The sequence below is a fragment of the Anser cygnoides genome, chromosome 3 (genome assembly GCF_040182565.1).
Source record: "Anser cygnoides isolate HZ-2024a breed goose chromosome 3, Taihu_goose_T2T_genome, whole genome shotgun sequence".
Lineage (NCBI taxonomy): Eukaryota > Metazoa > Chordata > Aves > Anseriformes > Anatidae > Anser > Anser cygnoides.
In genome coordinates this window covers 58,459,363-58,474,295 of record NC_089875.1, presented here as the reverse complement: position 1 = coordinate 58,474,295, position 14,933 = coordinate 58,459,363, and the positions used below count along the sequence as shown (strand labels likewise).

At 40.4% G+C, this 14,933-nt stretch overlaps 2 protein-coding genes across 2 annotated transcripts in view; both read left to right on the top strand.

Moving 5' to 3' along the window:
• Positions 1–375: 375 nt before the first annotated feature.
• GJE1 (gap junction protein epsilon 1) lies at positions 376–5,746 on the top strand. Its single transcript, XM_048080758.2, is given in 5 exon segments — positions 376–423; positions 4,666–4,717; positions 4,720–4,802; positions 4,805–4,855; positions 5,285–5,746. Coding segments are annotated over 5 exon segments (696 nt in total).
• Positions 5,747–10,920: 5,174 nt separating this feature from the next.
• VTA1 (vesicle trafficking 1) overlaps positions 10,921–14,933 on the top strand; it is a 41,871-nt gene continuing 37,858 nt past the window's right edge. Inside the window, exon 1 of the mRNA XM_048080755.2 lies at positions 10,921–11,108. Within this exon, the coding sequence (XP_047936712.1) occupies positions 10,997–11,108 (112 nt within the window). The 5' untranslated portion in view covers positions 10,921–10,996. The remainder of the gene's footprint in view (positions 11,109–14,933) is intronic.

Sequence of the window (14,933 nt, the reverse complement as noted above, 5' to 3'; positions counted from 1 at the left end):
ATATACCTTCCTGATTTTCACCAGCACTTGATTTTATCTACTCTGTGTTTTCAGAACTCTAAACAGCAAGGAAATAACCTTTGGAGACTATGAGTGTCTCCAGCTCAAAGGAAACAGAAAGTTAGATTATGTTTCTAATGTCATTCAGCGGATGTCTGTGTAAAGGCAAGAGAATATACTCAAACAGCATGAATATAATTTCCTGCAGAAGCGAAAAGGAGAGGGAAAAGCTCCACAGACCCTGACATAAAACAGCCGGAATTTAGATCCTCACAGGCAAACTGTTCATCATTCTCTTTTCAAACAAAAAAAATCTATCCATCTCTTTGGATTTTATTTCACATTATAGTCTAGAGACAACTTCATCTTGCAGCTATGACACAAAATTTAGCACAAGAGCAAAGGAGAGAACGAGCAGTGCAGGTGTGTCTCCTTAGTGGGAAAGAATCTGCGCACAAACTGAAATCAGGCAGCACAGAGGGAGCATATCTGGGAGTGCAATATCACAGGGCAGGGACTGTGACAACTGGGAAACGTGGGAGGCAAATCTGCCTCATCAGTAATTCCCAAATGTAGGGATGCCAAATCAGTCTGTGTAGGAATGAAGAACTCCACGCATCTCACAAACGCCCTCTACTGAGACGTGCTAACAGCAGGGAAAAGGGTTCCCTTCCCATGTATTCGGGCAGTTTGAGGCACTTGATACTCCAAGGGCTAATTGAGGATTTGCACATCACAACAAACTTTGCATATTCCCACAAAGATCCAACTATATCTGTCACTAAAGCTACCTACAGTAAGTAGCCTGTAATTAAGTATGCAGGCTTGCAAACTGAATGAGAGAACTGTGTAGCTGCATTTAAATACAGCCTTGAAAGTGGTCATGTTTAAAGCCTGATCATCAGTCACATGAAGAAGAAAAAAGACAACAAACAAGCCACAACTATTATTTGACTTTAAAACACTGAGCATTAAGGACCAAACCTTCGGGAAAAGTTTCTAGTATCACACATTAGACCAACAGTTGGGAAAAGTGCATTGTAGTGCAGAGTAAATTCTCCCAGACAGCTGGATATATAATAACCTTAAGTAAGTCATGTCTTCTTTCTTGTTACTTGAGTATAGCCTTTCTTTATTTGGGCTTGTTTTGGCAGAGACTTCCATTACCTTCCAGCTTCTTGAGTCAGAGGATCTATTTAAAGAGTAAGAGGACAGGATTTAAAGGGTAGAAATAGATCACTTCCCCTCTCCCCAGGTTCCAAAACAGATAACAGGCTTTGCCACTGCTGCTGTGTGGGTAGCAGGAACTCAAGCAGCTCAAGCAGTAACTGGGAGCAGTAACTGGACCTTGAGAGAGGAGAGGATGGAGGCAAAGTTCTCCCTGGATATGAAACACTCTGTGCTGTGTCTCTACCTTGAAGAAAGACAATGTTCAGCTTCTAAGGCTACATATCTAAGGATAGATCCCAAACTCTAAGGTTAGACATCAAACCCCTACAATTCTTTTACTAGTAGAACAGCACTGAAAGTTAATCATCTCATTGGCAATGCCAAAGGTTTCCCTGGGAGAAATGGATGTGGGAAGAACTACTCTAAAAAGAATTGTTGTGGTTTTGTGTAGAGAATGTCACAAACAGCGTGAGCTAGCAAACTGTGTATGTTCAAAAGTGAAATGCCAAATACAACTATGGCTGCCCAGGGACAAGCTCTAAACAGCAGCTAATTAATAGAAATGATGTCAGATATGTGCCACGCAGCCCTTTCTTCTCCTGAGACTCCAGATAATGGAAGAAGTAGCTACACTTTGTGGTCAGAGCCAAGCTGTGTCTGCCTGTGTACAGGCCTGGGAAAGCTGCAACAAACACCAATATGAAATCCCCTCTTTGTTAAGGCTGGATTACTGGACATGAGGACTGTAGAAAAGAAAACTAGAGAGTGATTCTTTATGCCTATTTCTTAACTTTTTAAAATATGTTTTTTCAATTACAGATTTTGAATGTAAAAAAAGCTGTGATGAAGAAACTTAACATATGACATGCACCTCCCCAGACTAGGTGCCGTGGCTGAGGCCATACCCTTCTGTAATAAACCCAGGCTCTCTTTTGTCCATCCTTCTCAGCTGTCAGCCTTTTCACCCTGACACATCCTGTAAGAAGCATGTGGTCCTGCCTACTGCTCTTCACGCTACACATAAAACAGTTGGGAGGAAGTGAGGAAGCCACCGATACCACGAGCCTCCTGCCCTAGCTGAAGGTAAGCCAGCCTCCATCTCAGGTCACAATTGCAGTGGAGGCACCAATCTGTACCTAGCAGAGGCCTCCACTGGCCCTAAGCTTTGATGCATAGGGAACTCTGCAAACCAAAACTGACAGAAGAGGCTACTTTACAAGATTTAGCCATGAGAGTTCTCTTTTGGCAGACAAAATCTTATCTTACTGACACCAGTTTATTTTCAACAAGTCTTCTTTCATTGTAATTATTATTTAATAATGATAATATGTGCCATTACATTTAAACACACTAATAAAGCAATGAACTGGGTGCTAACTGTTAAAGTATTAGTTCGTCCCTACCAAGCTCTAAGCAAAAGTGCATCTTTATGTGTGCTTTTTTTTTTAATTGTTTAACTGTGATTGTTCAGTAGAACTTAAACTCATTAAAAGGTTAAAGAGCACACTGCTGAGTTGCAACCTCGAACTACAAGACAGGGTAAAGACACACTTAGAAACAAGGATACCGACATCTTCTGTCTTATTTGTGTGAAATAGACAACCAACAGGCAGCCTCTCCTGCAAATTCAAGACAACAACAACAACAAAAGATTTTCTGTCAAGAAAGTCCCAAAGAACTGTTTGAGTTGCCTTAGCAGATAGTATTCAGAAGGCACAATGCCAGCTTACTCTACTCCCATCTCAAGTCATCCTCTTAATGCAGTGTTATGAAACACATTATTGAACACACAAGACAAAAGAAAAATCACTGCTTTCCGTTCCTCCTAGTGGGAAGATAATGGGCTTCCTGTACGTTAGCTCATAGGACACATGTTTGAACCACTTCTGAGAATCTGACAGATTTATTATGGACCCATTCATCACGGTCGGTGGGGTTCAAGCACAGACACCCGTGGGGTTTGTATCAGGCTTATTTGACAGCCTCTCCAAAATTCATTTTTAATTTCAATTCAGCTGTAGTCATTATGTGCTACCAGAACTAGAGCAGAGCATTGCCAGCTAACTCTTAGCATCTTTATAACAAGACAGATATCCAAGTTTCCATATTGTTACTGCAGTCATACAAAGAATGATTTGATTGTCTTAGATTAGGTGACTCAGTCAGGTAAGTAGTTATTTTACCTCCAACTAACAACAAAAAGCTATAGAGTAGCATTTGTATAGTGCAGTTTTTTTCCCAGAAAGTGTCCTTAAATATTGCTTCTATCTATAATGAAATCAAAATCTTCCTGACCAAATGTAGTGTTTACTGTAGATTCATGTTCATGGATTAACGTGAAAATAATGGCTACTATATATAAAGCATAATAAAAAGCATTGGAAGATCTATCTCAGCTTAGAAACTAGTAGATTTCTCCATTACTGTTTTTTTAAACATTGCTTAAAGAGGCCATAAAAAATACCACTACATATATTTTTAAAGTACATTCAACCATAGGTTTTCAATGGCAACTGACATTTTAAAATAATTAAATGATTAAAATATTACTGATATTCAAAATCTGTCCAGCATGCTGAGCTAATTTAGTGATTTTATAGTATTGCAGGAACAATAAAAATTGCTTTGGATGCTAATTAAGCTCCACATGTATTATGAGCAGAAGAAAAAGAACACACAGTAATTGTAATTACTGCATTTTTTTAAATGTAAAGGTTCATCACATACCCTGAGAAGCACAATATTTTATTGCTGATCACATACCACTGTGAGATATTTTTGTTTGTAGTTGATTCAATAGGCACAAGCATTAGCATTTTCTATATGCAGCAGAGCAGCAGAGCACTTTTAAAAAATTTAGAAACCCAGTCTCGCTACTAACACAACACCTTTTACAGTCCTCCAAGAGATAAATAGACATTAATTAACTGCTTGACAAGGGAGATGTAGTAAATAACACAGTTACAGAAGCATTTTTCACCATCTTCATAACTGAGCACTCAACTAATCTTGGACCAACAACTTCCAAGTTTGGCTACATCCCTCTTTGTTATGGGACTTTAAATATAAAATATTTTTAACTTAATAACCCCAGATGCTGCAAACTGAACCTGTCAGCTTCCCAGCTGGGGTAGGAAAGTGGTGGTGCCGGGGGACTCCTGCAGCTGAGAGATGATCACTGGTACCTGGCGAGCAGGGCTGTGGGTTCCCCCCAGCCAGGGGAGAAAGACTTGAGTGAGCCGGATAGTGAAACTGACAGATTAGTTGATAAAGGTTAGATAAATGAGTGCTTATGGAAAACATGTAGCAACAATAACTTGTTCTAAGCCATTATTTTGTTAGAGAGCTACTACTGTCTTCACAGGCAAACTCTTTCCTTTTAAAACAGGGAGGATAAAATAAATATTTTGGATAGTGATAAAGAGCAAGTAGGCCTCCAACAATAATTATTTTGCTCATTTTTGTTTTCATGTTGAATAACTCTGTGATGTGCAGCTCAGGCCGCCAAGGGTAATTGGCGAGTTCCACACCCTTTGCTTTGGCTCAGTCCTATGTTTTTCCTTGGTGTTTTGGGCTTTGCTGTTTATGGAAATGAGGCCTTGCATTTCAGCTGTGACCTAGATGAAGGTAACCCAGGGAGGTTAATCTTTTCTGTTACAACCAGTTCAGCCCTATAATTCCTCAGGTAATTCTCTCTCTCTCTCTTTTTTCTTTTTCTTTCTTATTTTTTATTTTTTTTTAATTGTAGAGATCCAATATTAAGACAATAAACTCCTAAAAATTAAACATAATTTTCCCATGTAAGAGGCAGTAACTGATTGGTCTAATTATCACTTAGCTTTTTCATGGATACTTTCCTTTCAATGACCTTTCATTTGTGACTAAATATGGAGTTGTATTTTCTATCCTTCATAAAAACAATCCAGACCTTTCAGAAAGCAAGTGAGCTTTTCCAGTTGAAACATAACAGTGATTTCTACCTTTACTGTGTCACCTATGTTCTTATACATTTGATTTTTTTAAAAACAGGCTTGCAGATTATTCCAGTATGTGCCAACTTTAGCTGTCCCAATGCAGTTTTAAATGACCTAACAATGTTTCTGCTACAGATTAGGTATTCTGGGCATTACAGCTGGTGATTGTAATGGTACCCAGAGCATTTTTTCACCTTTATGCCACATGTAAGAGCATCAAACAGGAAGACATCCTCCAGAAGATGTCCCACACTATCTTTTATATCTTCTCTGTTTTGTTAAGGATTATTCTTGAAGTTGTGGCTTTTAGGCTTCAGATTCAACTTTTTGGTTTTGAAGTGAATGCAATATACATGTGTAATGTGGCAGCACTTGATAAAATATTTAACATTACCTCATGCATGGTGCCAGAGGGCATTGAAAATACAATTTTCCTTCCTGCCATGTACACATTCACTGTGATTACAATGGTCTTGTGTGTTGCTGAATTTTTTGAGATCACATTTAGAAGGCTATGTTTCATAAAAAGTCAGGGATGTCAATCACTTTTAGTCATTTATTACCCTGTCCACCTGCATATTTATAAAGATCTAAAGCTATAACAAAAAAAATAAATATCTCCTATCCTCTATGCAGCATTGCAGAAGAGAATCACACTCATGATTACTGCTGAAAAGAAGTCATCTAACACTTAATCCCCATCTAAAAAATACCTCATTATGTGAATAATTTTTGTTTCTATGTATAGGACAAAGGTAATATGATTCACACAAGTAACATGTTTATGATCTGCTACCTACAGTAATTTGTCTTCCAGAGGAATGCCTTTGTGATGAGGAGGTTATTTATATACATATTTTTACTGACAGCTTCGTAGAATATGGTACTTTTCTTAACATATGCAATTGAATTTGTTTGTTACTGGTTAATAAGGTTGTCAGCCTGCCAAGAAAAGCTATTCCAAATTCCTTCCATGTTCATATGGCTTGAGAATTAATCAGTAATGTGGGATATTCTCTAAGTATCGGAAACTGTTCAAACATTTCTCCCAAGCAGCACCACTGTTGCAATCCACTGTGGTGACAACGCATTCATTGGTATCAGCCTAGGGTGCAGCATTCCAGCTGGAATCATCCGCTAGCTGTGAATCTCCTTTTAGAAGTGAAAGACTGGCATGGTATTCTTCATGCTGATTTGGATGTCTTACCTTCATTATCTTTTGAATTTAAAATAAATTTTAGGGTTGCTTTGTTGTTTTTTGTTTTGTTTTGTTCTGTTTTTGCTTTTTCTGTGTGTGTGTGTAACTTGCTAGGACATATACTTATGGTTTAAGATGCAGTATTAAAGGGAAAAATGGAGCACTTTCACAAAGCATTTACCAATTTTGTACAGTTACAATTTGAAGGAGTAAAGGGGTTTTATGACTTCATTTTGCATAAGAAGCTTAAAAGTGTGAAAAGAAAATCTCAAAAAAAAAAAAAAGCCTTTTTTGGGTCCAGTCATGCCTTGATTTCAGTGAGAGTTTTGCCTGTGTATGACTGCAGAATTAGACCCATAGAATTTTCTGCAATGTCACAGAATCACAGAATCACAGAATCGTCTAGGTTGGAAGAGACCTCCAAGATCACCCAGTCCAACCTCTGACCTAACACTAACAAGTCCTCCACTAAACCATATCACTAAGCTCTACATCTAAACGTCTCCTAAAGACCTTCAGGGATGGTGACTCAACCACTTCCCCGGGCAGCCCATTCCAATGCCTAACAACCCTTTCAGTAAAGTTCTTCCTAATATCCAACCTAAACCTCCCCTGGCGCAACTTTAGCCCATTCCCCCTCATCCTGTCACGAGGCACGTGGGAAAATAGACCAACCCCTACCTCGCTACAGCCTCCTTTGACTAGCTATTGTTTTGACTAAGTTGCTAGTGTAACAATTAAAAAGAAGTCTGCATACAGAAATCATTCAATGAAATATGTGTATTTTTCTAGGTTAGGACAAGAACAAGATGTTTTTTTGTGCTACAGTTCCATTTTAAGGACTAATTGGTACCTCAGCTTAGAAGTAATTTCATTCCTTGTGCTGAAGTGAGGTCATGGAAAAAATCAGATTTCAGAAATGGAAAGGAGGATATAGCTTCCTGCATAAAATATGGACAAATTACAGTCATAACAATCAGCTATTTTTCATTTGTTTTTCAAATACCCTCAATTTCCAAGAAAAAAAAAGAAAAAAGAAAAAAAGAAAAAAGAAAATCTCCTCTTCTTTGCTAATAATTTTCCGCAGCTACTGAACTGAACAATTTCTGTTCTGAATCTCAATATGCCAAGAGACTCAGAATCACAGAATGGCTGAGTTTGGAAGGGACCTTTGGAGGCCATCTGTTCCAATCCTCTGCTCAAGCTGGGATACCCAGACCAGGCTGCCCATTGTGCTAGTGTTCAGCCAACTGCACAGTAACGTGCTTCCTGATGTTCATATGGAACCTCCTGTGTTCCAGTTTGTGCTCATTGCCTCTTTTCCTGTCACTGGACAACGTTGAAAAGAGCCCGGCTCCATCTTCTTTGCATCCTCCCTTCAAGTATTTATACACATTGATAAGATCCCCCCTGAGCCTCCTCTTCTCCAGGCTGAAAAGACCCAACTCTCTCAGCCTCTCCTCATAGGAGAGGGGCTCCAGCCCCCTGATCATCTTGGTGGGTCTGTGTTGAATCGTTTCCAGTATGTTCAGGTCTCTCTTGTACTGCATGGGGAGCAGAACTGGATACAGTACTCCAGGTGCGGCCTTAACAATGCTGAGGAGACAGGAAGGATCACCTCCTTTGACCTGCTGGCAATACTTTGCCTAATACAGCCAAGAATACTGTTAGCCTTTTTAGCAGCAAGGGCACTCATGTTCAACTCGATATTCGCCAGGACTCCTAGGTCCTTTTTTGCAAAGCTGCTGTCCAGCTGAGTGGCCCCCAGAGTGTACTGGTGCCTGGGGTTGTTCCTCACCCAGGGGCATTCCTCCCCCAGATGCACAGAGCAGTGACTCTTTGTCACTACTTAACAAAGATTTGGGAACCAGCAAAGTCAAACAGAATCTATTAGTGTCTTTGGGCACAGTCTGAGGCCTGTAACACTGAAGGAAATAAGAATAGCATTACCTCCTGAATTAAGTGTAACTTTGGGAAGGGAAGGGGAGGGAAAGGAAAGGGAAAGGAAAGGAAAAGGGAACGGAAAGGGAAAGGTAAAAGGGAAAGGGAAACAGAAATGGAAACAGAAAGAAGCATTTAAGAATACATCCAGTAGAAAAGCATATGAAGTTGAGATCCTGCTGAGAGGAAGGGTCCTTTTAGGAATATTTGAAAAATTCTGGAAAAATTACAAGAAAACCTTTTAGCACCAGCTGTTAGTTAAGCAGTCTCAAACAAGGCTGGGTTATAAATGCTTTGTAATCCACACCCACAAAAGTAGTCCTCCTTATGTAAATGGAATTGCGTGATTTAGATTTCTAGGAATTGATTGCTCCTGTGCCATGGACATCAAAGTAGCTCACAACTAGCTCCGTCTTTTTTTTAATGTTTATCAAGAACAAGATACATTTCAGTACTTTCACTGTATTAGGGCATTAATGTTGTGACATTTTTCCATATAGAAATAAGTTATATGTTTTCTTAAATATATGTGCAGCCAACACTATCAGATCTGTGCAATGATAAACTAGTTATTTGATATTTGTAAGCATTGCAAGTGGAATAACAATCACTGTGCTAACTTCTTATTTGCATAATATGACATGTGCTTTGGTTAATACATTTAATTTTTTGTTGTATATATTGGTATCCATCTGGAGTTACTTTTTGCAATTTAAACTTGTAATTTTGGTTAAAAAAACAAAAACAAAAACTTTTTACTTATAAATAAAACACTATGCATTTATTTCTACTAAAAAGAATTACTTCTATGTTTTAAGTACAGTGGCAAACAATTGTACTCAAATCACACTTAATCAGACCTTCGTACAATAAGAAAGTAACTTCATCACAACCCCATCATTGTTTTTCCTAGTACTTCATATTTCCATTGCTTGTTGTTCTTCTGCAGATTTCAAAATACTTCAGAAAGGTTAGAAGAGTGTCAGAGTCCCCAGCCGCTCAGGGGACTTCACTATTACCTCCAGGAGCATTGCAGAGACAGGACTGGCACAGGACTGCCTGAAGACCATTTGGGTGTGTCTAGGAGCTGGACTACTCATCACCATGCCCCTTCCTTTAGTGGTGAAAGCCTGGAAAATTTCTAAACCTGTTCTGGTTCAAAATCAGAGCAGATGTAGATTTTTTTCTACATTTCCAGCGAAATGAAATTTCCTCAGTTTCAGTTTTTCATTGTCAAACAAAATGTGCATTGTTGCCTTTTAGTGCAAATGTTTTTCTGTGACTGATTCCATCATTAGTTTCTTGAACAAAGATTGTGATTTTACATCCATGTAAATAAACCTTTTCCCCACGGCTGTCAAAACTTCTCCTTCCTATATTTGTCATCTGCTTTCCCGGAATCTAATGTATTCTTAAGTGTCTCTCAACTTTTCTTTCTTCTAGTCTTCCAATTCCCATCACTTTTGTCATCATTTATGTTGCTTTCTATCAGCTTCCCTCCACCCTCACACCCTCTGAGATTTATAGCATGCCTGCGTTTATTTCTCAATGTTGTGCTGATTTTACTTCAAATGCTTAGCAATTATTTGAGATGATCTTGAAGGCATTTTTTCTCATTATGAAAGGAATTACATATTAAACTTGGGGATTCATTGATTCGGTTCTATTTTACAGAATGAACATAAAGTCCTGCCTCCCAGAACACAATACAGAGTGTTTTTGTGGCTTATATCAAGCACACATTTTAAGTGCTTCTTTGACTTTTTCATTGCTTTCCACCCTACTCTAGCTGCCTCGTTTTCTCAGACAGCGCTCAAAGCAATCCCCAGCTCATGCGTTTGCAAGTCAGATTTGTCTCTAGCCAGACATCACACCCATTTCAGTTCTCTCTTAACAAACAGCCTTAATTGTTCCCTCCATGATCTTCCGTGAAACAAGCCCAATACACCCAGCAAGTGACGTGGCTGCCTTTACATCAAAGGCATAGCTGCTTTGGGCCGGCCAGCTTCTACACCACCACAACATCCCAGTCCTATAACCACTCGTCGTTCTGTTGGTTTCTTGTCTTCCTTTCTTCTGCTCAGCCATCGTTTCCCCTCCACTCTCCTCTCGGCACTCTCCCAGGACAGCTATGAGACGATGCAGCCATCTCTCCTGCCCCGTGGCTCCCTCCAACGCGCAGCTTTCCTTACGCTCTGGAGCATTGACATTCTCCTGCCTCGCAGACAGCCGTTTGGAGCCCAGGGGAAGCTTGGCACCAGAGCTATTTAAAACAAATCAAAAAAAAAAAACCAACATTTAACCACATCGTCAGAAGACAACAGGTGCTACAACATCACAACTTGGGAGATCCATTTTAAACGATTTTCCTCCAACAGCTCCCTTTTCTTTCGCTGCTCTCACCCCCTCTCGGCAAAACCGCAAAACTCCCGGGCGTTTCTCTGAGGAGGGAGCTACGGGGGAAGCGTGGGGACACGGCGCTGCGCCCGGGGCACGGAGGGCGGAGGCACCCGGGACCGGGATCGGCCCGAGGGCGTCGCCGGGCCCCGGTTGAGCGGCTCTGGAGTCCCGCAGCCGGCCTCCCGCCCGGCAGGGGCCGCTCTCCCCGGGCGCAGCGCCGCCGGTAGCGCCCCGCGTCCCGCAGCGGGCCGGAAGCGGAAGGTTCCGGCGCCGGTGTGGGGAGCGAGAGCCGCCCGCTCGGCATTGCTGCGAGATGGCCGCCTCCGCCGCGCTCCCCCCGCTGCCGCCGCAGTTCAAGAGCATCCAGCACCACCTGCGGACCGCGCAGGAGCTGGACAAGCGAGAGCCGGTGGTGGCGTACTACTGTGAGTGCGGCGGGGGCAGCGCCGCCCATACCCTCCCATACCTTCCCTTCCCGTCCCCTCCCGGCCGGGCCCGCCCCGCCGCCGCCCCCGTTCCCCCGGCCCGGCCTCCTACACAGAGGGAGAGCCCTTCCCCTGCTCTGCCTCTTGCGGGGCTACGCCTCGGAGCAGGCAGCCGTGGTGGGCCTGCCGGCGGGCTCGTCGTGTGCGTGGGGTGTTGGGGTGCTGCCCGTGGGTATCGCTCGAAACTGTCATACGGGAGGCTCCGCAGGGTTGTCCTGTCACTGAGAAGTCCTCCTGTTTGTCCTGTATCTGATTAAGCAATTTGGGTTTGGCAGTCTTTGATCTTTTTATCAACGTCCGATTTATTTTCTAGCGAGCTACTGTTGTCACTTCTTCAGGATTCTTTGTTTCTTCTTTGTTTGTTGCATTTGTTTGTGTTTCTTTGAAGTGAACGGAGCAAAAATCACGCTCTCTTCATGTACCTCTTTCAAATAAACCCATCTACTCCCCTGGTTCTGATCTGTGAACCTTTCTAAAAGCTTCCCCCTGCTAGTTAAGAAATGGCAGCCTGTTAGTCAGCTTCAATTAGTGTCACGGTTGATCACCACACTTGGAACATCCCTAAGATGAACAGGTTATGAAGAGTTACAAAGTGCACTGACTAGAAACGTGTCTTTATGTTGTTTGCTTTTTTTTTTTCCTTCTATTTTTGAGTTGGGACATCATTTGGGGGGATTACTTGGCAATAGCTTGTGTTCAAGACATTAAAAAAATACAGGTGGAACTGATTGCTTGATTTGTAATAAACAGTCTTAGTTTTGGAAGGATGAACTCACAGAGTTTAGGCTTCAGAAAGCTCTGAAAAATTATCGACTTAGTGTCAGAAGACTAATTTAATTTTCACATGTTATACAGGAATAGCTAATATACACAGCTAATTAACTAATTAATTGCACAGCTAATGCAGAAAAGTACCACTAGAGAAGCCAGATAGCCACATATGAGAACCCTGGATGTTCTCAGTAGTATTTGCCACATTTTTACTGGAAGAACATAGGACAAATTGTTCTTTGTGTGACAGGAAACACCAGCTAGGTCAAGATGCATTATAATCTTGTTTTTATTTGGTCTTTTTTATCAGAATGTCTGGCTATTAAAAAAGGCAACAACACAAGTTCATTTTTATTTTAATTTTAAACTGAAATGTTTTTGTGGCAGATCTCTATTATTTTAATTCTGGCTTTGAACCTAAAATAAGTTTATGAACCATTAATTTTAAACATTGCAGTTTTAGAACAATTGTATGGGGTCCCAAAGTGTTAATTATTAAATATTGCTACTGTCAAAAAAATGTGAAGTTCCAAATGTCTACTTCTACCACATTGTAAATAACAAAAGTTTTCCTAAAAAGGTAGAACTGGATATGCAAAGAATGTTCAAGATGTTTTTCAGGTAATGTTTTGAAAGCAACGCATATTAGTGTTAAGAGAAAGCAGTATGCCTTACTGAAAAGGGAAAAAAAAAACCAACCTCAGAGCATCTCACTGCTGAGACTCTGAAATATGCCTCAGAGGAGCTCTGCACTCTTCCAATAACATTCTTTGTGAAAGGGATTGTGTGAGAAAAGCTTGCTGTGTGCTTGAACACATTGGCTCGCCTCCACTGCCCTTGTCTGTACAGGTATGCCTGCAAACACGCCTGTCATGGGACCAGGCTGGTGGTGTGGTGCAGCAGTCAGCCAGGGGGGCCCTGTGGTCACGAGATGGGACAGTGCTGCCTGTTCTGTCACGGGGCTGCTTGCACAGCCACTGCGTGAGGAGGGGGAATATCTGCAATTTGGTAATATGATGGGAGTAGCTGTCAGTGCAGAGATGCCAGGAAGGTGTTTATAGCTTTGGTGTATTGCCAGAAGTGGTTCATCCATAGCCAAAAGTTTTCATCCTAATAGTAACATCTTCATGACACCGTTGCTTTGAATACGGACATATATTGGCTAGGATTTTGATTTACGTGCATTTTAATTTAATTCCACATATATTTCCGATAGTAAGAGCTGTTACACATTCTAATTTGAATACCAGAAACAGATGGCTTCTGGTAAGATGTGATTGCAGCCTAAAATATTACAGTCTGTGCCTTAGCAATAAAATTGTCGGAAGGAACCACTTACTACACGTTAATATTTTGTGTCTCTTCAGCATCTACTGGTGCCAGAGGTATGTTCTTAAAGTCTGGAATTTCAATGGCAGTTGCGCATTTCGTTTGCATATACCATTTTAAATTTTCTTCTCTTACTTTTTTTTGGATGTAGTTCATCGAAGCCTTAAGCTAGTATAAACCAGCACTACCGCCTAAAGAAGATATAGTAGTTTGATGTCACATTCCCACACCAAAAATACTTCAGAAGCAAACCTTGGTGTAAATGTATGGTGAACAAGAACAACAGGCATTTTCAGCCAGGCCAGTTTGCTACCACTTAAACAGCTGTGCTCATGCACTGAGGCAAAGAATAAGTAGCAGTAGCTTGGGGAGAAAGCAGGACTTTTTTGATGTTGCTGGCTTATGTTGATTTAAAGAAAATGTAATTGGATGAATGTTAACCTCTGTTTTACACAATGCAGATAGCTGCAGCAGGGATGGTTTGTGTTTTTCAAATAGCACGTACTTTTCCACATGAAAAATAAAATGTTACAGAACAGCATTGATGTTCTTGTACAGTATGACAAGTGGTATTTGTTTTGGTGCTTCCTAGAAAATCCACAGAAATTGAGATCCGATTTTATTTCTTGTGGTCCTGTACATTCCTTACAAACCCTTCACTCAGTTTTTAGGTGTTCAGATTGGCACGTGATCAAATTGGCTTTATACACTGTATGAAAATAATGACTTTTTTAGTCATGGCTGCTGTTAATAGCAGAACAGAACTTTCAACTGTTGGTTGAAACAATAAAAATATATTTGGTTTCTGACAGCATGTATTGTAAATTTACATGGTTGTAAAAATTGTTCTTCTTAGAACATAAACTGTAGAGGAAACTATAATACCACGCTTATTTTTTAATTCGTACAAGACTATCTTCCAAGACTATTCTCCTTTTAAATAGATTAGAAGGTGCTTTATAGTTAATAAAATGTTCAGGCCTGTTATACTCTACTACCTTCCTTTAAAATCTGTACTGTTCCATATTATTCCACATTTCATATAATTTTGTTAATTATAGTCTTACTGTAGCTATAAAATAGCTATTTTGTGTTCAGTAAAGGACAGTTGTTTCAATAGGTATAAGAGAATACCAGTAAAGAATGCTACATAGGCTGCCCAGCAAAGGAAAGGAAGTGTTTGGTGGTCAATAAAATAAGTTTCATGTGTTTTAAAAAAAACTTAAATGAGCTTGACTCCTTGGCTACTTTGAGATGTTGTATTGCAGACACAAGGAGGCAGGCTTTGATAAGAAATCTTTGGCCTGCTTAATAGTTGAAGAAATCTAAATTGTGCCATAGACAGATTTATTGAGAAGCTACTTTATGATAAATTGCATTGTTTGAGAGGTAGGTCTGTCTTCTGAAAACTTCTGTTGTAATGTTTAAAGCAAATCTGTCCTTAATAGCTGTTGTTTCAGGCTTTCAGTAGCGTTGTAGTAGTACATCTTTTCAAACATGGTTGGTAGTGCTATTAATTTTATTCTTTTGTATCTGTTACTCCTTGATGTTTTAATTCAAACGTTTTGAGAGTTGCCAGAAAAACACATATTCGAAGTGACATCCTGAAACCCACATGGTGTTTGGATATCTAGTAAATGCGGCATGAGATCATATGATTCTAGT